General features: G+C 41.2%; 1 protein-coding gene across 1 annotated transcript in view; it reads right to left on the bottom strand.

Annotated features, from left to right (window-relative positions):
* Positions 1-18,829: 18,829 nt before the first annotated feature.
* LOC126355637 (orcokinin peptides-like) overlaps positions 18,830-23,716 on the bottom strand; it is an 86,453-nt gene continuing 81,566 nt past the window's right edge. Inside the window, exon 3 of the mRNA XM_050006002.1 lies at positions 18,830-19,046. Within this exon, the coding sequence (XP_049861959.1) occupies positions 18,830-19,046 (217 nt within the window). The remainder of the gene's footprint in view (positions 19,047-23,716) is intronic.

Below are 23,716 nucleotides of genomic sequence, written 5' to 3'. Positions count from 1 at the left end.
GAGCAGTTTCTATGTGCATAATTACTTACTGCTCAGTGTCCAAATTTTAGCTATTCAGGACCCATTTTAAGTTGCGCCTAAGTGTGTGTGTGTGTGTGTGATTATTATGTTAATCATTACAGGTCACATTGGGTTTCCAGTTTCATGCTGGAGCTTGAAGAGTCATACTTAATGCATAGCGAACAATTTAAGGGCTTTTCTGTCCACTGCTCTTTGGAGTAATCCACATTTTTTGCACCGCACAGCTTACACCATGCAATAATGGGAAGTTCCTTCGTGCTCATTCAGTTTATCTGCATGTTATTTTGATTCTGTTTGTAGCCTAGGATTTAGGGAACATTTAGTAGACTCACACATGTTAATTTTTTTAGAACAATTCTATTCAAAGTAGGTAGCCTACGTCTATTTTAAGCAATACTTTGTTTTTCACCGACGCCAAGTGCATTGCGTGGATTTTTTCAGTCTGCATTTCGCAAATACGTTTTGAACTCTTCAATTCCAGCATTCCTTTGGTCACAAAATTTCTCACGTCCAGATCTTTTCGTTCTACATATCTAATTAACTGATGTTTGAGTCTTAATACAGACTGGTCTTTGACATGAGTAAAAGTTGTAAACGACTCTTATATCTTTAACTCTTAAGGATTTACAAAACCATCTTTAATTGCTTTAACTCGGGGAAGGACCTCACGTGACTAATCGCTTGCACTGTTTCTTCCGTTTTCTTTCCCTTATAACTGCAGCTGATTTTCTTTTTCGTGTCTTTCTTTCGGGTGCCAGGGTCTCCTTAATCGGCCCTGCGGCAATACCCCTTTTGCCTCTGCCTAATTACGTCCCTTGTGTGAGGCTGAAATGTTGTGCTACATTCTCCCGAGAAGCAAACTCTGTAAATTAGTTGCGGTTAGGGCTTTCAAGAGGCAGTGAAGTTTAGGGTGCAGTTCTGCTGCAAGGTACACGAGAACAAGGTAAACTTTTCTGCCTGAGGGTGAGATGGTGGTGGCAGAAAAAAAAGAAAAAAACGTAATTGTCATGTTGGTGCACATTGTGACAATTTGATTCTCAGATGACGGTTTTTGAGGCGAGACATGTGGGTGTTTTGTTCTAATGAATAAACTCGAAATGATGCGTCTTTGAAATTCTTCGTCCTGGAAAGATTAACCACTACATTTCAGAAGAAGTGGGTACACTGGTTGCTCTATACAAATAAAAAAAATTGTGTGAACTTCTTTTCATTATCAAATGGAGCTACTTCTCACATAAATATATAGGGTGTCTACAACGTCTCACTCTCAGTTAAAAAATCGTAACATGGAAACCACACGTGCAGGAGAAAATAGCAACACCAAGAAGGAGTTTTGCGACTTAAACGCCCGATTATAGGCATGTTTCTACATCTGAAAGATGAGGTCTGCTCAAATTGGACTATGAGGATGCAAATCAGTTTCACTTTAAACATTCGCTGTAACGTCCGTGAGTGTTAGCTACCTTTGAGAACGGACTTGGTGAGTTGATGTTATTCAAGAATGCGTTTAGGGCGACAACAACGCCAGTATTAAAACCGCACTGGGTCTGAACTAGGTCGTATAATATGTAAGTAGGCTGTTTAGGTTTTTATGTTGGTAACGTCACGTAGCGCTCTGTATGAAAATCACTGACTGTGCTGTGTGCAGTCTGTGGCTGGTTGTCATTGTTGGAATATTCGCTATTGTAGTGTTGGGCAGTTGGATGTGAACAGCACGTAGCGTTGCTCAGTTGGATGTGAGCCGCCAGCAGTGGTGGATGTGGGGGGGAGAGATGGCAGAAGTTTGAGAGCGGACGATCTGGATATGTGTCCGTCAGAGAAACGAAATTTGTAGGATGTCATGAACTGATATATATATATATATATATATATATATATATATATATATATATATATATATATATATATATATATATGTTGTTGTGGTTTTCAGTACTGAGACTGGTTTGATGCAACTCTCCATGCTACTCTATCCTGTGCAAGCTTCTTCATCTCCGAGTACCTACTGCAACCTACGTCCTTCTGAATCTGCTTACTGTATTCATCTCTTGGTCTCCCTCTACGATTTTTACCCTCCACGGTGCCCTTCAATACTAAATTGGTGATCCCTTGATGCCTCAGAACATGTCCTACCAACCGATCCCTTCTTCTGGTCAAGTTGTGCCACAAACTTCTCTTCTCCCCAATCCTATTCAATACTTCCTCATTAGTTATGTGATCTACCCATCTAATCTTCAGTATTCTTCTGTAGCACCACATTTCGAAAGCTTCTATTCTCTTCTTGTCCAAGCTATTTATCGTCCATGTTCCACTTCCATACGTGGCTACACTCCATACAAATACTTTCAGAAATGACTTCCTGACACTTAAATCTATACTTGATGTTAACAAATTTCTCTTTTTCAGTAACGCTTTCCTTGCCATTGACAGTCTACATTTTATATCCTCTCTACTTCGACCATAATCAGTTATTTTGCTCCCCAAATAGCAAAACTCATTTACTACTTTAAGTGTCTCATTTCCTAATCTAATACCCTCAACATCACCCGACTTAATTCGACTACATTCCATTATCCTCGTTTTGCATTTGTTGATGTTCATTTTATATCCTCCTTTCAAGACACTATCCATTCCGTTCAACTGCTCTTCCAAGTCCTTTGCTGTCTCTGACAGAATTACGATGTCATCGGCGAACCTCAAAGTTTTTATTTCTTCTCCATGGATTTTAATACCTACTCCAAATTTTTCTTTTGTTTCCTTTACTGCTTGCTCAATATACAAATTGAATAGCATCGGGGAGAGACTACAACCCTGTCTCACTCCCTTCCCAACCACTGCTGCCCTTTCATGCCCCTCGAATCTTATTACTGCCATCTGGTTTCTGTACAAATTGTAAATAGCCTTTCGCTCCCTGTGTTTTACCCCTGCCACCTTCAGAATCCTATATATAGTACTCTTAGTAAATTATGTATTTACCTTAATAATGTTCAAAGGTCACCAAGAGAATGTAAGGTCGCAAGTAGACCGAGCACTCTATGAAGCAGCTGTTATCCGTATCGCAGTACAACCGCGTCGGCAACAAACCCAGGACATATAACCTCTTCTGACAATGTCTTGTTATGCAATGGTGTTTGTGTGGGACGACAAGTGCGACTTACTTTCTGTAGTACCTACGTGTGTAATTGTGGGAACTCGATATTTTCCAGTTTGTCAAGCTACTGTCTTTTGCGATCAGCTATATCAGCAGGTGGACGAATTACGTTGGTAAAAATGCCAAAGATCCAGCCCGATCAGGTAGTCTTTACGCTGCAGCCCAATATTCTGTCTGCCGACTTTCGTACGCAGCTTACAGTTATGGTATTGCCTACAGATCAGTCATCACTTGGTAAATGACACGCTCTTAAGCACTTACATCAAAGTCTGCCTGCCACATTTTCTTTCGTATTTGGTTACCAGTCACCAAAACCATGTTTACGGGCCTGAATTTTTTCGTGCATATAATGAGAATAAAATTGTTTTATCACTGTAATGGTAGTGACTGAAATACTGTAATTGCTTTGTGAAAGGTACATGAAATGGGCAGCTGTGGCCAAAAAATTTTCTGAAAGAAATCACTGTAACTTAATCTGTTTACGTTCATGCAATGGACGCCCCTAATCTCTTTATTCATTATAATATGGAAATATTGAACTGAAGTGCAGTTATAATTAACACATGTAACCCCAACTCAAAAAGTTTCATCACTGCACTGCTGGCTGATGAGTCTATTTCTTTCTAGCTTTGTATTTATTTTACTCTGCGTGTTACGAGATTGTGCTCTCTTGCAATTTGAAAGTAATTTGTGGTCGTCACATCTTGTAAAATTATCGTCAGTATGTGACAAAATGTAATTAATATTACTTATAGTTCCGTTTCTTTCTTATCATGTCCGTGTTTTACATTTTTTGGAAGAAGTGAAAACCGAGAAAAAGGATGGCCAACATCTACGATCAAAATGGTCGGTGCTTGGAAGAGAGAAATTTATTTAATGTAGAGGACTAGTAATCAAGACTACAAGCAGTACTGCAAACTTCTTCGGGGTGTCATCAAAAACGTGACAACTTCTTACTATGCACAAAAAACACAAAATTCCAAGGACAAGGCAAGGAAAATTTTAATCATTATTACGGAAGGAGTGTAATCGATTCCGTAAGACTCTGATAATAGCAGCAGCGAGTCAGGTGATATGAGACTCAAATCAGTGACTGTTAAAGAATTCTTCCTGTTATTAGTTGAAAGAAGGGTAAACTGAAAGGTGGAAGGAGTATATAGGGGATCTATACAAGAGAACTGACCTTTAAGGCAATATTGTAGGAAGGGAAGAAGACGTAGATGAAGATGAGATGGGAGAAGAATCTGACAGAGTATTAAAAGACCTATGTCGAAACGAGGCCCTTGGAATAGACGACATTCCGTCAGAACTGCTGATATCCAGCCATCGCAAAGCTACCCCATATGGAGTGCAAGATGTGTAAATCACCGAACCATCAGTTTAATAAGTCATGGTTGCAAAATACTAAAAGGAATTATTTACAGGAGAATGGAGAAACTGGTAGATGCCGACCTTGGGGAAGATTAGTTTGGATTCTGGAAAAAAGTAGGAACACTCGAGGCCATACTGTCCCTAAGACTTCTCTTACAAGATAGGTTAAGGAAACGCAAACCTACGTTTATAGCATTTGTAGACTTAGAGATAGTTTTTGACAATGTTGGCTGGAATACTCTCTTTGAAATTGTGAGGGCAGCAGCGGTAAAATACAGGGAACGAAAGGTTATTTATAACTTGTAGAGAAACCAGACGGCAGTTATAAGAGTCGAGGGGCATGAAAGAGAAGCAGTGATTGAGAAGGAAGTGAGACAGGTTTGTAACGTATCACCAATTTTATTCGGTCTGTAGACTGAGCAAGCAGTAAAGGAAACAGAATAAAAATTTGGAGTAGGAATTAAAGTTCAGGGATAAGAAATAAAACTTTGAGGTTTGCCGATGGCATTGTAATTCTGTTAGACAGAAAAGGATTTGGAAGAGCAGTTGAACGGAATGAGCAGTGTCTTGAAAGGAGGATATAAGATAACATCATCAAAACCAAGACGAGGATAATGGAATGAAGTCGAATGCTGAATGCCGAGGTGATGCTGAGAGAATCAGATTAGGAAACGAGGCACTAAAAGTAGTAGACGAATTTTTTTTTTTTTGGGCAGCAAAGCAACCGATGACGGCCGGAGTAGAGACGATCTGATATGTGGACTGACAATCGAAAGAAAAGCAGTTCTGAAGAAGAGAAATTTGTTGACATGGAATATAGATTTAAGTGTTAAGACTTTTTTTCTGACCGTATTTGTCTGGAGTGGAGACATGTATGAGAATTATACGTTGGCTATAAACAGTTAGGAAGAGAATAGAAGCTTTTGAAATGTGGAGCTACAGAAGAATGCTCATGATGACGTAACTGAGGAGAACGTACTGCATAGAATTGGGGAGAAAAAAATTTGTGGCACAACCTGATTAGAAGAAGGGATCTGTTGATAGAACACATTCTGAGACATCAAGGGATCACCAGTTTAGTATTGGAGGTAAGTGTGGAGGGTAAAAATCGTAGAGGGAGACCTCTGAATGTTGGACCATAATCTCATCAAAACTGATATGACAGGAACAACATTAAATTCAGAGAGCGCAAACATTAAATCTGGTGTGCTACAAGGTTCAGCACTTGGCCCTCTGTTTTGCTTGGTCTGCGTAAGTGATGCACCTCCGACTGTGGATGACTCTTAGAAACTGCAGTGTTTGCTGCTGGCACAAGTATATTGATACAGGGCCTAAAACAGCCACAGGCAGGAGGAGAGGGAAATAGGCTTGCAACTGTTTCACCGCCTTATCCCCTTTGTAATAACTTGCAGGAACTTACGTCATGGTATTCCAAACAAATCATAATGACTTATAGGTACCAGAAGTAGTGTTCAGTGGACTAGGCTCCATACCTGTAGTTCCTGGGCATCCAGATGTATAATAAACTAAGGTAGGACTAGCATGTAAGTTAACGTATAAGATCAGTTATGCCTGCTTTGCTTTCATAAATCTGGACTGTGGATGGGATTGCTAGCACACTTTCTCTGGTGCTGTGCATCTAAAGTGAAAAAGTATTCCTTCTATAGAAGCGTTCGATAACTATGTAAAGTCAGTTATCGAACATCTTTCAGAAGTCATTCCAGGGACTTATGGATTCTTAAACTTACCTACCAAAACATATATTCTCTAAAGGCATTTTTGGTTAATAAAAAGAGTGACTCTGCTATTCACAATCGGGGTATTAGAAGTAAAAATAATTTCCATATAGATTATGCATCATTCTCTAGCAATCAGAACGGGTTTTTACACTCTGATGCGGAAGTCTTTAACAGTTTTCCGGTGACAACCTGAAAATCCGCAAGTATTGTAAAATATGGAAAAGAATATAGCTTTAGCCCATTTCTTTTACAAATTATCGGAATCTTTGGACCCAGGGACGTGAATTCCAAATAACTATACTATTTTTTTTTTTAGATGGATCTTGACTTTGGTAGTGTAATATTACATCAAAGCTTTGTTTGAAGTAGAGCTGAGTGGAATAAGAAAAGTAGCAGTGACTTTTTCAATTGTCAGTATAGCTGGTTTTCTCTTGACGTACATATTGTGACGATCCAATGCTGCCATGGCACTGAGAAGAAACACCTTGAGTGCCAGATCGTTAAAGGCCACTACTGTTTATGGCATTCGACGCCCCACATATTGTCTACCATGCAACCTCAATATTGGCTGCTAATGGCAACAGGGGCGGGACTGGTGGTATACCATGTCGAGCACAGCTTGAGGATACGGAGCGTAGTTGCCTAGTCGACAAATAACTCACAACAGTGCTACAGTGCTAGTGGTATTGATACAAAGCAGAGCAACGGCAACGATAAACAATTCAAACAGAAGTTGACATTTCGTCAGAAAGGAACTCAAGGAATTTCGCATTGTGAGAAAGAAGTGGCAAATGAAATATTAGCGTGTCTGCAAAATGAGATAGTGGAACGTGTGGTGTCGTAAACCTTCGACTGTTCGCTCAATGTACACGAGGAATACTATCAACGATGACTACACGTGCTTAACAAGTGACAGTGATAATGAAACTGGTGTAGAGCCAAGTATCATCCTTGTCGGACAGGGAGCAACAAATCCCGTCTCCAGCGAAACGTAGTATAGGACAATCTTTGTCCAAGGAATGGGTACAAATTGTTCAAATAGCCCTAAGCACTATGGGACTTAACATCTGAGGTCATCAGTCCCCTAGACCCTAGACTTAGAACTACTTAAACCTAACTAATCTAAGGACATCACACACATCCATGCCCGAGGCAGGATTCGAACCTGCGACCGTTGCAGCAGCGCGGTTCCAGACTGAAGCGCCTAGAAGCGCTCGGCCACAGCGGCCGGCCGGAACAGGTGCTAAACATAATTACGTACATGGAAGGTCATTCACAGCATAGCATAAAACAATTCAATTATGAACAGATCACGAAGAAATCCGCAGCAATATGACTGTGTACTGCATAATAAAAAATTTTGATATTCAAGGGAGGACGATGCGCTTTTGTTACAAAAACTGGTGCTTGTGCACAGGACACTCGACACAATTTACAGGATGTTCATGAGAGTGATCAACTAAGTTATGAGCAACAAATTACGCGCGATTTAGATTAGAGTGATTTCCAGGGAAGTAGTGGATGATGGCATAACTTCAAACAGTGTTACAGAAGAGGAAGACCAAAGATATCGAAATTTCAAACAAAGCGTCAACTTGAAGATGCACATCAAACAACCGAATCGGACCGAAAATTTGCAGACGAGGTTAACAAATTTATTCCATCAGTCAGTGAAGAATTTGTTTCCAGCTGTGACCAATAGGGATTTGAAGAGGAAATGCATGTGAAAGGAACTCTGAAAATTAGAGGTACCAAGAGAGTTGTATCGAGATCTACTAACATCATTGCTTCAACGGATTTGTATTCGAGTACTATTATGCTGACTGGACTGTTAATCTGGACGGTCAATTGGCTGGAAATTTACTCATCTTGCTGCAAGAAGTTGGAGGCGCTCTTCCCTCTACGCTTCTTTTTTGTGTGTGTGATCTTGCGAGGGCAGTAGGCAATATTTACGTCACTGCAAGCAAGAGTGGGACAATGGGTCTAAGAAAAGTAGAACTATGGTATAAGCACTACATTCGGTCAATAGCTGGTCGAAGTAACTTGCTTTTGCGGGATTCATGATCAGCGTATAAAAATCAAACTTCTTGAGAGCGAACTATCCCCTCCTGAAAAGTGTGTGCGTTGCAGTTCATACCACTTGGAAATGCAGCTTCTAGATGTTTGTTTTTTCCGTGCCCGTAGAACAAATTATCGCACTATCTGCAGCGAAGCCTTAAAGGATAGCCAGTTTCATGATACGCTCCACGACACAGTTTCGCATTCGGTTGCATGCCATCACATTCCATGAGTTTTCATCACCCTATTACACCAATATGATCCTATATGCATTCTTTAAGAGTATATATCTAGCTGAACGTCCTGCTCTGTTTGTAACTCCCAAGGGTTCCACTTTGGATCTTGCTGGTGAGAACCTTTGTCATCATTGTGGCCCACCATTCTTCATTAGGTGTTGGTGGTGCAAGTTAATGGTTTATTCTGAACATTGCTTGAATGTCGACGATGTCCATTTTGTGAAGTGTATTACATAGATCCCATGAAAGGTTGATCTCTCCACCTTACGGATACACATTTTTTTGTCGCTCTCCTGATGTGCAGCTAATATTTTTCCTATCATAATTATTAACGCAACACTTTCAAATTAGTCCTACTAGAGATACAATTTCCTACCTCGCACTCACGAGGTTCCTTGTGAGCCTCTGAACACCCACCGAACGACTCTGGTGCATCCTGTGCGGCCCGCCGGAAAAGTAGACACGCTGGCCGCAACTGCTGGGACGGTCCACGTGTCGCTTCGGGCATCGCGCCTTTCCGATCAGGCCTTCTCTGTCGGGCCATCAGCAAGGAAACATTATTTGCTATCACATCGGCGGTGCGTGGATTTAGTACCACGTGCGCTCAGCCGGCGAGAAATAGGTCGCATCAATTAGATTCGCTGCCAGCATGTTACCTGAAATTCCTACCGGCTCAGTTCGTCTTGTATGAAATGGAGATCAGTTGTATGTAATGAACTGTGTATTCTTGGCTCGCATAGCATATCATGTTGTGTTTCCAGTGTTCTGTTTACCAGAGTCCCTATTCCCTATGTGGTTGTTATTTCTGCGCCCAATGAGTACTGTTCTTTCTGGTGCCAGTATTTTGTTTGTTATCCACCATCTTATGAAGGAAAGAAATATTAGCACTCTGTATCAACTCGTGATAGAAGTTGGTTGTGTGTAAGCTTTGGCAACGAATATGCCATCTTGATTATTCAATATCGAGATTATGTCGAGATTTGTAGATTATAATGGAAGATACTAATAAATGTCTACACCGGATTATGATGAGACTTATCCCTTTATCACAGAGTCGGCGTAGTTATTCATAGATCGTAAGATAACCAGTATTTTAGTTTCAGAATTAAACTTTTGTGGCATGATTCGTATTTGCAGTTAATGTTGCGGTGATCTTGAGAGCCTGCACTAGATGACGAGTTGAATCGTATTATTCCTATTAACTGTTCCGAAATTTTATACACGATAACCATTACCTGCACAATCGAACGAGCATTCCACAACTTCAGTCATATTTCAGCCGCTCAAAGGATAGTTTATTTAAGAATAAGGTGATATTCTTTACTCGCTATGAACCAGTTGTGGGGCAGCGGAATAGATTTACGAAAGTCACATGAACTTTGTTAAATGGTGGCTACAGTGCGCTGTATTGTGATATGGGCAATGATTCGCGCCCTCACACGTGCTGTTGTTGAGCTCAAATGTGACGGTGTGTATTTTTATTCACGCTAATGTTTTTCTACTCATTATTGATTCTTGGTCATAGACTCCACATTAGTACTGAATAGCAGTTGTGATTTTGACAAGGGCATCTGTGGTAATTGGTATCTATCTTTATTGCTAATGTTGTGATTATGTGTATTTTTGGTGGCTGCATTAAGACTATACAGTGTTTTCTGAAACCTCTTGTGAGTACTCTTTGGAGATCATTTTTTGGAAGGACCAATCTGGAGGTTTAAAATCATAATTGTCTGAGTGCTTGGAGTAACAGAGATTGTGCTCTGAGTAGGTGGCTAACGTGCTCGCAAGAATGTGTCTTACGTTATTGCTTTAAAAGAAATGTAAATGGAATCATGCGTCTAAGATCTTCTGGATTTTTCTTTTATTTGTGGCCTTGTCAGCCAGATACTGTGATGTAAACTTTGTAATTTCTGTCGAAGTGACGCTGTCCTTTATTCTCTTTTTTTAATGACCGTATATATTTGAGTTATTATATATTGTGATACTGATTGTGAATGTGGGCTACTGGTCCACCTCTTGATTTTGATCTGTCAATTGACATTTTTAAGTTGTGAATAAATACAGGGTGTTTCAAAAATGAACGGTATATTTGAAATGGCAATAAAAACTAAAAGAGCAGCGATAGAAATACACCGTTTGTTGCAATATGCTTGGGACAACAGTACATTTTCAGGCGGACAAACTTTCGAAATTACAGTAGTTACAATTTTCAACAACAGATGGCGCTGCAAGTGATGTGAAAGATATAGAAGACAACGCAGTCTGTGGGTGCGCCATTCTGTACGTCGTCTTTCTGCTGTAAGCGTGTGCTGTTCACAACGTGCAAGTGTGCTGTGGACAACATGGTTTATTCCTTAGAACAGAAGATTTTTCTGGTGTTGGAATTCCACCGCCTAGAACACAGTGTTGTTGCAACAAGACGAAGTTTTCAGCGGAGGTTTAATGTAACCAAAGGACCGAAAAGCGATACAATAAAGGATCTGTTTGAAAAATTTCAACAGACTGTGAACGTGACGGGTGAACGTGCTGGAAAGGTAGGGCGACCGCGTACGTCAACCACAGAGGGCAACGCGCAGCTAGTGCAGCAGGTGATCCAACAGCGGCCTCGGGTTTCCGTTCGACGTGATGCAGCTGCGGTCCAAATGACGCCAACGTCCACGTATCGTCTCATGCGCCAGAGTTTACACCTCTATCCATACAAAATTCAAACGCGGCAACCCCTCAGCGCCGCTACCATTGCTTCACGATATAGTGCACAGGATTGATGACGGCGATATACATGTGGGCAGCATTTGGTTTACTGACGAAGCTTATTTTTACCTGGACGGCTTCATCAATAAACAGAACTGGCGCATATGGGGAACCGAAAAGCCCCATGTTGCAGTCCCATCGTCCCTGCATCCTCAAAAATTACTGGTCTGGGCCGCCATTTCTTCCAAAGGAATCATTGGCCCATTTTTCAAATCCGAAACGATTACTGCATCACGCTATCTGGACATTCTTCGTGAATTTGTGGCGGTACAAACTGCCTTAGACGACACTGCGAACACCTCGTGGTTTATGCAATATGGTGTCCGGCCACATCGCACAGCCGACGTCTTTAATTTCCTGAATGAATATTTCGATGATCGTGTGATTGCTTTGGGCTATCCGAAACATACAGGAGGCGGCGTGGATTGGCCTCCCTATTCGCCAGACATGAACCCCTGTGACTTCTTTCTGTGGGGACACTTGAAAGACCAGGTGTACGGCCAGAATCCAGAAGCAATTGAACAGCTGAAGCAGTACATCTCATCTGCATGTGAAGCCATTCCGCCAGACACGTTGTCAAAGGTTTCGGGTAATTTTATTCAGAGACTACGCCATATTATTGTTACACATGGTGGATATGTGGAAAATATCGTACTATAGAGTTTCCCAGACCGCAGCGCCATCTGTTGTTGAAAATTGTAACTACTGTAATTTCGAAAGTTTGTCCGCCTGAAAATGTACTGTTGTCCCAAGCATATTGCAACAAACGGTGTATTTCTATCGCTGCTCGTTTAATTTTTAATTCCGTTTCAGATATACCGGTCATTTTTGAAACACCCTGTATGTTACCTAAATATTGCTACACATATGTCAAAGCGGCATCACACTCCTAACGACACATATGTAAAGTAATCTAAGAGTTATTTCGATAATTATCAGATTTAGTAGATAACGCTGGTCGTAATTAATGTATTACACATTGTAGAATTAATCAGCATGATTACTTGACTCGTTAATATGTTGAAGGTCCTCCTTCATGTTGGAATTTACGGAACACCGTGTGTAAATCAATTTTATGGATAAAAATGTTGTGGACCTTTGTCTGATATCAATTTGAAGTTCCAGATCCTTATTTAGTCATTCTACAAATTTCGGATTAAAATCTCCCAAGTCCTCCTGTAGCTGGACATGATGATTTTTATCAACTTCTGTATCTTCTAATTGAGGTCTAACTCATCAGAATGTGAGCGAGCCGATGAATGTGTAACAACAACGACTCTGTACTATTGTACATTTAAGTAATGCTTTTCATCTGATTTTACGATAAACTTGTGTAATTGATGTTCTGATTTCATTTCTTTTTGTTTCATGTCATTATGTTAAGAAAACTGTAAATAAGTTTCAATGTGAATATTAATGTTTACGTCAAATGTCAAGTAATATTGTAATATAATTGAAACGTAACAAACGTTGAAACTGTTGTAAGATGTTTAAAATTTTAACTGTGCGTCTGGTCCATACGTAGGCAATGTGTTAGGATATGTAGAATGCAAAACCTCGGGTGAATGCCCTGTCTGTAAGGGAGCGGTAAAAGGTGGATGGCAGGCGAGCACGGGAAACTGCGAACGGGCACTGCACTGCACAACGGGCAAAATAGTGGTTGGAGTTTGGCACTGGTTTGAGCAACACCTTCTGGAGCGAGGAGGCTCTCCTGGAAGACATAGCTTCACTGAGCCTCGGGTATGCCGTTCCAACGCCCACACAGCATGGCAAAATTCCATAGGCAGTAAATGGAAAAGTATTGCGACGCTAAGAAGAATTAAAGTGCCGATACATCAAGAGCCATATCTGTGGTTGTGTGTGTGCTCTGTGCCTCGCCATCTTGCCGCCCGCCAACCGCCGCATCGATACTAGCAGGTTGAAACTTTTAGTACTGTATTCGTATGGATCAGAAAGTGAACTGTGTTTGTTTGGTCCGATAATAACCTAAATTTTACCAGAACTTTTCCATCATTTAATTATCCTCACAACTAATCTATACAGGGCCCTTTCCAAACGTTGTGCAATCCGAGTGTCCCGAAATGAAAATTAAAAATTGTGTTAATAATAATTATTTGCAGAATAGCTATATTAGAACGGTGTTTAAAGAAATGTTTTGTTAATGAGGCAGTAAATGAATAGCGAAGGTCTTACGAAGTCGAAAGATAACTTTAGTATTGATACAGTAATGAAGTTTATTATTTCGAGACAGATTTAAAGGCATTTAAATGAGCAGTAAATAAGATGAAAAGAGTAGTAAATTATACAGGGTGTTACAAAAAGTTACGGCCAAACTTTCAGGAAACATTCCTCACACACAAATAAAGAAAAGATGTTACGTGGACATGTGTCCGGAAACGCTTAATTTCCATGTTAGAGCTCATTTTAGTTTCGTCCACCTACGCTCAATGAAACACGTTATCATGATTTCATGTGGGATACTCTACCTGTGCTGCTAGAACATGTGCCTTTACAAGTACGACACAACATGTGGTTCATGCGCGATGGAGCTGCTGCACATTTCAGTCGAAGTGTTCGTACGCTTCTCAACAACAGATTCGGTGACCGATGGATTGGTGGAGGCGTACCAATTCCATGGCCTCCACGCACTCCTGACCTCAACCCTCTTGACTTTCATTTATGGGGGCATTTGAAAGCTCTTGTCTACGCAACCCCGGTACCAAATGTAGAGACTCTTCGTGCTCGTATTGTGGACGGCTGTGATACAATACGCCATTCTCCATGGCTGCATCAGCGCATCAGGGATTCCATGCGACGGAGGGTGGATGCATGTATCCTCGCTAACGGAGGACATTTTGAACATTTCCTGTAACAAAGCGTTTGAAGTCACGCTGGTATGTTCTATTGCTGTGTGTTTCCATTCCATGATTAATGTGATTTGAAGAGAAGTAATGAAATGAGCTCTAACATGGAAAGTAAGCATTTCCGGACATATGCACACATAACATATTTTCTTATTTTGTGTGTGAGGAATGTCTCCTGAAAGTTTGGCCGTACCTTTTTGTAACACCCTTTATACTGGAAATCTTGAATGAATAATAAATTCAGTAATCATTTTTTAAATGCAGCGGTCATAACAGTTTCAGGGTCCCCCCTTCATTCATTTGAATTCTGAAGTGTTCTAAATTGGTTTGACCAGCAAAAGTTAAAGTCAATATAAAAGTCAAAATTTATCAGTGTTTTATCTTTATCAAAATTGACATTTTCTGTGTGGCATGAAAGTACAATTTCTAGGGTAACCTATGCCCGATTTTAATCAGATTAATAGACAGTATAAAGTTTTGTAGTAAACATTATAGTGTAGCGTTATGTATTCATGATTTTTCATATCAGTACAGAACGTGAAACTATCAGTTCAATAGATTTTCTGGTTCTAAAATTCTCCTATATTATGCAGTGCTACAACTTGTTGTTTTGCATGAATATATACCAACTTGTACAGGGAAGAAACTTAGTTAATGCCTAATTAGGCTGGCGACCGTATTATTGTCACATTGGTAGCATCTTCTGGTTTGCTTTGGATCCGTCCTGACGTGTGATTGCATGTCGAACTTATTTGACGTATCATTGTTATGACAGAGTGGGTGGAAGTCTGATTTGCCACCATTCAGGTACACGCGGTCGATATCTATGCGAAAATCCTTTCTCAAAAGGTGAATCCCACTCACTTACCATAGCACAGGCCGTAACGAGTACTGTGTTAGGGAGTACAAATGAAATTGAATCATTTCCATAGAAAATCTTTCGATTGTTTTTAAAAGAAATTTTTATTATATGTCTTCCTGTCCTTCAAAATCCTTGATATTGTTGTAATTTTTCTTGTTTACAATAAAATCTTCACCTGAAGATCTTCCATTTGTAACAAAATGACCTATTTATAATTATAGTTGCGAGTGATAGCCCAATTACATCTCGTTTACCCCTCTTTCAGCTCCACTAACCTATCTAGGGATTCCAGAGCTATACAGCTAACTGTCGTAAACAAAATTAATCATCCCTTAACCCAATAATCCAAAAGTTGCAACTATTATATAAAATGTCTCTCAGATGTCACTATTATATCGTTTATTTGAGACATAGCTGGGTTCGAGACTTCACATTTGATTCTCAAATATCACAAACTTCCGAAATTAGTTATAATAAAAGTTAAAATGGTAAATGTGTCGAGACTATTCTATAAGATTTCCAAAGTTAATCAGCCATGTAACCTGATCCCAAGAGCATTGTGCTGAATAAGATTCTGCTGCTAACATTCTTTCTCCTGGGACAGAATCTGACATCCCGGGCATTCCCTCATGGCAGTGGGACCTCCCATGATAACATAGCCTTTTCGGCCCAAAAGAATTTGGAGAAAAATATGAATAATGCATCATGATGAATAAGATCCTACTCCCAATATTCTTTCACCTGTGTCAGATTCCAACATTAAAATAATTTACCCATGGTAGTGCGGCCACCCATCCTAGCCCCAGAATTTGGAGAAACATATTATTTCATCATGATGAATAAAATATTACCCCTATTAGTCTTACTCCTGATCTAGACTCCAAGTGCCAGGAACTCGGTCATGGCCATGGCCTATCACGATATCCTAGCCTGTCTGTACCCAGAGAGTTTGGCGAAAGATATGAATAGCTCATCATGATGAATAAGACCCTATTCCAAAATAGTCTTTTATCTAGTCCAGAATATGAAATCCCAGAAATTTGCCCAAGGCAGTGGCACACCCATGATATCCTAGCCTGTTAAGCCCCATAAAATTTGAAGAAATATACTAATAATTCTTCATGGTGAATAAGATACCCTATAAAATTTGTAGAAATATACGAATAGTTGTTCATGCTGAGTAAGATACTGCTCCCTACATTCTTTCACCTGGGACAGAATCAAAGATCCCAGGAATTCAATTGTGGCAGTAAGGACACCTATGATACTCTGTCTTACCAAGTCAAAAGAGTTCAGAGAAACATATCAATAGTTCAAAACAATGAATAAGATGCTGTTCCTAGTAGTCTTTCGCGTACAGCAGAAACTGATGTTCCAGCAATTTGAGAGTGGCAGTGAGCGCCCACAGGGTACCTAAACCTGTTCCCTACATTCTTTCACCGGGGCCAGAACTCATCGTCCTTGTAATTCTCCCGTGGGAGTGGGGCCGCCCATGATATTCTAGGCTATCGAGGCCAAAGACGTGGGGAAACATGTGAATAGATGCGATCCTGCTGTCAATATTCTTTCATCTGGGCTGGAAGCTGATGTCTGAGGAATTCGACAATAGCAGTGGGGCCTCCCATGATATACTAACTTGTCAGGGCCCAAATACTTTGGAGAAAAAGAGGGACTGTTCATTGTAATGAAGAAGATCCTACACCCAATAGTCTGTCTTATGGGTCGGATCCAACGTATCAGGAATTTGTTCATGGCAGTGGGGCCTCCTATCCTAGCCTGTTATGGCCTCTAATGATTTGGAGAAACACATAAATAGTTCACCATTATGAGTAAGATCCGACTCTCTAAATCCGTATATTGAGCAAGCAGTAAAGGAAACAAAAGAAAAATTCTCAGTAGGTATTAAAGGACTGTAGGGCCTAGAACCGCTCGGCCACACCGGCCGGCGGTGACAGTAGTGCCTCCCTTGATATCCTAATCTGTCAGGAGACAAAGAGTTTGGAGAAACAGATGCATATTGCATAATGGAAAATAAGATCCTACTCCAAATATTGCTTTTACCTAGGCTGGAATACGACGTCTCAGGAATGTGTCCTTGGCTGTGGAGCAAATCATTCTAGCCTACCGTGGCTTCCAAGAATTTGGAAGAAGATATGAATAGTTTATCTTTATGAGTAAGATACGATTCCCAATACTCTTGAATCTGGGATAGAATCGCCCATAGCAGTGTGGTCTCTCTTGATATCCTAGCCAGTCAGGTCGCAAAAAAGTTTGGAGAAACATATAAGTAGTTTTTCATGATGAATAAGATCCTACTTTCAATATTGTTTCACCTGGACTAGAATCCGACGTGCGGGGAATTCTCCAATGGCAATGATTATTCCCATAATATAGTGGCCTGTCTGGACCATGAACATCTTGATGTATAAGATACTGCTCCCAATATTCTTTCACCAGTGCCGGAACCCGATGTCTCAGGAACTCACCTATGGCAGTGGGTTCTACCACTATATTCTACTCTGTTAGTTTGGAGAAACATATGAATAGTTCATCACGATGAATAAGATCCTATTGCCAATATTCTTTCACTTGGGCTGAAATTCGGTATCCCAGGAATTCGCCCATGGCAGTGGAGCCGTCAGTAATATTCTAGCCCGTCAGGGTTCAAACAGTTTGGAGAAATACGCGAATAGCGTTCGCAGCATCACAGCCCAGACCTGAGTGCATGTAAATTTCAGAGCCTGTGGTAATGAAGACCAATTTATGTTCCAACGCATCTATCAGGTATTCAGTTAATATCATCATTGAACAGCTATCTTTGTATCAACAATAATACATTCGATACAGAGTGTAGCAGACTTTCACTCACCACGTTGGGTGCTATGTTTAGAGGCGACTGTCCATATTTGTTTCCCGCTTAGCAATCTATAATTGTTATTCAGTGACTGGGCATGGGTGTATGTGTTGTCCATAGCGTAAGTTAGTTTAAGTTAGGTTAAGTAGTGTGTAAGCTTAGGGACCGATGACCTAAGCAGTTTGGTCCCATAAGATCTTACCATAAACTTACTAAAAAAACTATTAAAGGCTGCAGGCTGTAAACTCATGGACAGGATAATGAAATTTACTTTCAATGTTAGCTGTTGTTCTGAGTAATGTGTAGTTTTTAGTAGTTAGAAATTACATCATCTGTATGAGCAGGTGAACCAGTTGAGATGGACGTAGGAACCTTTAGTCCTATGGACTAGTCCTTAATCCAATCTACTTGATCACATTTTTAAAAACATTCCTACAACGTGAGAACTGGTGTACATTTGTTTACATACTCAATAATACTTGTCACTGTTAAGAAGAACGCTAGATTTACACAATAGCTGGTAGGTGTTGTAAAGGAAATGGTCCAGAAAATATGAAAGTATTATATTGGTTTCGGTGATATTTATTTATCTGACTAGGAGGCATTTGGCAGTACAGGAAATCTGGCTCAGTTGAGTGATTCAAAATGTGCACCAGCATAAGATGGCCTTTTCTAATGGATGCTTTTATTCGTATACGTTTACAGGTAGGTTGCGTCAGGACATTTAATAATTACACACGAGTATGTACATAATAATTAAAAACACCAACACTTTAATTCTATGCTTTTCTACACAATAGTCTTAAGAAGACGTGAAAATATTCCTGTGACTGAGGGAACAGTACGGCAGAGGAGCATTGTTTCTACAACATAACACGGAGAGCAGCGAGCGGGTGCGGGTCTGGTGCAGGGGTGGGGCTCCTCAGTGGTCGCCCTGGTCATAGTGGCGTGCCAGCATCGGCGCGTTCCTCTTCACGAAGCCGCTGAAGCCAGACCGATCGATCTCGTCGAAGTTCTTCTTCACGAAACGGTCAAAGCCCGAACGGTCGATTTCGTCGAAGTTCTTCTTGATGAAGCTGTTGAAGCCGCTCCTGTCGATCTCGTCAAAGTTTCTCTTCTGGCTGCCGAATGTGATGCCACTGGAACACACCAACAGTCAAGCTTTAGCTCTCAGAAACGGTTCATTGCTTTGTTACAATTTACAGTGAGGTGACTGAGGATTCATTTGTAGGAAGGAACAGACGGGTGCACAGTACGCGGCAGCAGAGTACACAAGACTGATGTCAGTTAGATGCAGACAGTCAGCAGGGGTTCCCCAGGTGGTACCACTGAGCCTATGTAGTATGTTGTTGCTTGCAGCAGCTTTATGAGAAACCTTGGTGATGTGTCTTTGTAGCTCAGGGTTCTATCTAGAGTGATTCCGAGATATTTTTGTTCCATCAAATCAACCCCATGCCACTGGTTACCTGTACCGAGTCACATCCTTCCACCTCACTTAAGGCGGAAACAAGCTCTGCTGCGGGAGGCCAAGAAAATCTCTGCATCATCCTCTCTACCACTGCACCAGGAATTCTGTCATCCGCCACAGCAACGATTAAGATCCAGAAGACCAGCAAGTGTTACTGCAGGACAACTCATCGCGGATGGTTTTGATCTAAATGAAAGTTGGAAGTTTCCTTTAATTTACGTCTATGGTCACAATCTTTTCTGTTTAACAGAATACCGGTTTCGGTCTTTAATGACCATCACCAGATCTGTCTCATAGAAACAAAGTCCTAATGCACTGTAGCCATAGTGGCATAGTCAACTGTTAAATGCGGAATCAGCACCAGTATCGTCAAATACATATAAATCACATCACATGCACGAGTCATGTTGTCAGTAAAACTACTGTTTAAAACAAGTTGCCCTACATGAATGGTGAACAAAAACATCGGGAACAAGAGCCCATTACCTTGATCCCACAAAGAAGCCAAAAGGTTTTGACCTACCGTGGAACCTTTGGTGCTGCCTCAACAGGTTAAGGACTGGACATGGTTGTTGTAGCTACTTCAGGTACAAATGGGGCTGGATCAGTTCACCAATGTGTGAATGTAATCAAGAAGAGCAGACAACTGAACATTTAGTCCAACGCTGTCCACTTCATTCAGACCCTGGAATTCCCGATGACTTGTTCACTCTCACACACAGCTTAATTAACTGGTTTAAAAACAAGGACTTTAAGGATTAATCTTGTCTAATATCATACAGGTATGTATATCGTATAAAATCATTTGCCTTATATCAACTGTATATTATATAAAATCACCATACGATTAAATAAATAAATAAAATAAATAGTAGGAAAGACGCAGCATGTCATCAAAGAGGACAAGTCATCAACAGAAGTAACTGTAGGTGCTTTCCAGGCAAGTGCTTTCAGAACTTCGCTCTTCATGTAGTATATTACTGATCTGGCAGACAATATCAATAATAGCCTGTCTCTTTTCTGCCGATGATGCAGTTTTTTATGATGAGATACAACCTGATAAATTGTTCAAATATCCAGTCAGATCTTCACACGATTTCAAAACTGTGCAAACAATGACAATTTGATTTAATTGTTCAGAAATGTGAAAATATGCACTTCTCAATACGATGTAGTATCCAGTGATGAAAATATCAATTAGCCATAAAACAATCAGACGACTCGAAGAAGCATCTGCGTGCAACGAACTGTAGGAATCAGAAAGATTACATAGGCTCAGTCTTACATTAGGCAGTTGACGAACATCGATTCGTTTGCACGTTATTAGGAATATGAACTCAGTCTACAAAGGAGACTGCTTAAAAATCACTTCATCCTCTGTTATTGTTAGAATATTTTTCAAGCTTGTGGAAGTAATAGCAGATAGACTAGTAGAGAATGCTGCAGGTATAAAAAGAAGGGCGGCAAGAATGGTCAAACTTTTGTTTAAGTCATTTTAATTCCACATTTTCAAACTTTGAATTTTTCACCCTGTCAGTTCTCTCAACGTTTTTTTTTTGTAGGATCCCTTGCTATCTGGGTTAGTCGATTCCATCATTCTGCCTGACTAATATTCCTTCGATGGTTTTCTTTAATATTGATTTGTCTAACAATGTTGGATCGTCCAATTAACTCCGGTCTGGACTTTATATGAACTCAAAAAATGGTTCAAATGGCTCTGAGCACTATGGGACTTAACTTCTGAGGTCATCAGTCCCCTAGAACTTAGAACTACTTATACCTAACTAACCTGAGGACATCACACACATCCATGCCCGAGGCAGGATTCGAACCTGCGCCGTAGCAGCCGCGCGGTTCCAGACTGAAGCGCCTAGAACCGCGCGGCCACTCCGGCCGGCCTTTATATGAACTGACAGTGAGTACTCTTACCTATTATTTACTACATTATTTGTGGTATATAGCCAATATTGGTTTCAATGAAGTATATTTAACAACTGTTGCGGTTCTTCGTTCATCAACATGTATTTACACAGCTGCCACTACACTGAGTATGAATTGTATTCTCACGGGATGGTGTCATGGAGATGTTCAAAGACATGTACTGGAAGATGCTTGACCATAAACTATAAAAACTACCCGAGCACAAGTATATAATGGTATGATGATGATGAGGTCCCATACTCAGAGGAGTGTAGGGGACGTTGCGGGAGACCCGCACCGCCCTCTTAGCGGAGATGGTTTGCCATTGCCTTCCTCCGATGGTAGTGGGGATGAATTATGATGGTGAAGATGACACAACAATGCCCAGTCATCTCGAGGCATGGAAAATTCCTAACCCCGCCGGGAATCGAACCCGGGAGTCGGGCGCGGGGTATATAATACAGAATTGACCATTAAATGTCACGAGAGGCGGACTAGCCAATTTTACAGGGGAGGGGAAAGGGGAGGGAAGTGTCGTGTTGTCAGTAGCGAAGCAGTTGCTGCGGAATGGACGTCAGGAGAGCTCAGCCACGAAGACTAGTAATTGGATGTCACCTGAGTGACAAATGCATCTGGGACATTTCAACACTTCCAAAGCTGTCCAACTCCACTGCTGGTGTTGGGCCTGTGAACGAACCAAGACCAAGCAGACCACACGGTACTGTCGGGCAGGCACCGTCGAGCAAATGGTTGTAAAACATGGCACGAAATCAGCTGAAGAAACCATTCGTGAGTTCGAAAGCGTTGCATGCAGTCCAGCTAGCACATAGATTGTGCGTAGGGAGTTGTAAAGAATGGGGTACAACGGACGAGCAGACCCGCATGAGCTACTGAACAGTGAATGGCTGTGAATGAGTGGTTTGGACTGATGAACCACGCTATACATCATGGAAGTCCAACGGATGGGATTGGGTTTGTCGACTGCCTGGCGAACATTAATGGCCGTCATGTATAATACCAGTAGTGTAATAGGGAGGAGCTGGTGTTATTGTACAGGTGCGTTTTTCGTTTTTAGGTTGCCGTCCCCTTATTGCGCGTAAGAAGACGCTATGTGCGGAAGGATACGAACGCACTTTATACCGTTGTGTACTGAGTGCAGTAGATGAACAGTTCGAGAGCGATGATCGTTTTTATCAGCATGACAATGCTCCCTATCGTAGGGCAGCAGTGCAAGGCAGCGGTTTGTGGACAGCAACATTTCTGAAATCGACCGTTCTGCCCAGAGTTCCGAGCCTGAACGCAGTCGAACACCTTTGAGATGAGCTATAGCGTCGACTTCGCTTCAGATCCCAGCCTCCAACATCAATGCGAGTATTAGTGCAATGTGGCGTCTATACCAATTCGGTGTAGTAATGCGATCCTTGTATGTAAATAAGGTAAAATGATTTTTCTGTCTGAAGATGCGTGGCTCTCCTAGCGTAAGAATTATCAAATACATCTCACCACACAAAACATTTATTAATTTTATGATAAGCTATTTATTACCTTTTCACCAAAAATATGTTCGAGATATTTTTGCCTTACTCCGCATCTATGACGAGCATTCCGCTTTTATTTGTAAAAATTTATTCTGTGTTCTCATTTTTCTTACATGTTCTACATCCTGTAGGATCTCCTTACTATGGATCCATTGGAACTAAAACTATAATATACATACACACTTCAAAAAAGTTTTGCATCATCCTGGTTCTCAGAACTCCTGAAGATAGAAGTTACTGTGGATATTGTACCACAGACGCAGTTCCTTTGACTGTTCAGCGATGTCACTAAACCCGGCCAAAGACGTAAACAACCATGCATGAGCAGCGCCTATTAGACGGATGGGGTCCGACAGCCGATCACTTCCAGTCATTCCACCAGGAAGGAGATACACGGTTCGTGTTGTCTGTAGACGGTTAATACCGCGGTTCGGTCGCGGCCGCATTGTTACTTTGCACCAGGAAAGGCTCTCAACAAGGGAAGTGTCCAGGCGTCTCGGAGTGAACCAAAGCGATGTTGTTCGGACATGGAGGAGATACAGAGAGACAGGAACTGTCTATGACATGCCTCGCTCAGGCCGCCCAACGGCTACTACTGCAGTGGATGTCCGCTACATACGGATTATGGTTCGGAGGAACCCTAATAGCAACGCCGTGTTGAATAATGATTTTTGTGCAGCCACAGGACGTCGTGATACGACTCAAACTGTGCACACTAGGCTGCATGATGAGCAGCTTCACTCCCGACGTCCATGGCGAGGTCCATCTTTGCAACCACGACACCACACAGCACAGTACAGATGGGTCCAACAACATGACGAATGGATCCCTCAGGATTAGCATCACGTTTTCTTCACCGATGAGTGTCGCATATGCCTTCACC

Source organism: Schistocerca gregaria, chromosome 3 (genome assembly GCF_023897955.1).
Source record: "Schistocerca gregaria isolate iqSchGreg1 chromosome 3, iqSchGreg1.2, whole genome shotgun sequence".
In the NCBI taxonomy this organism is placed as follows: Eukaryota; Metazoa; Arthropoda; class Insecta; order Orthoptera; family Acrididae; genus Schistocerca; species Schistocerca gregaria.
The sequence above is the reverse complement of the archived record's forward strand: the minus strand, read 5'-3'. Positions and strand labels throughout refer to the sequence as shown.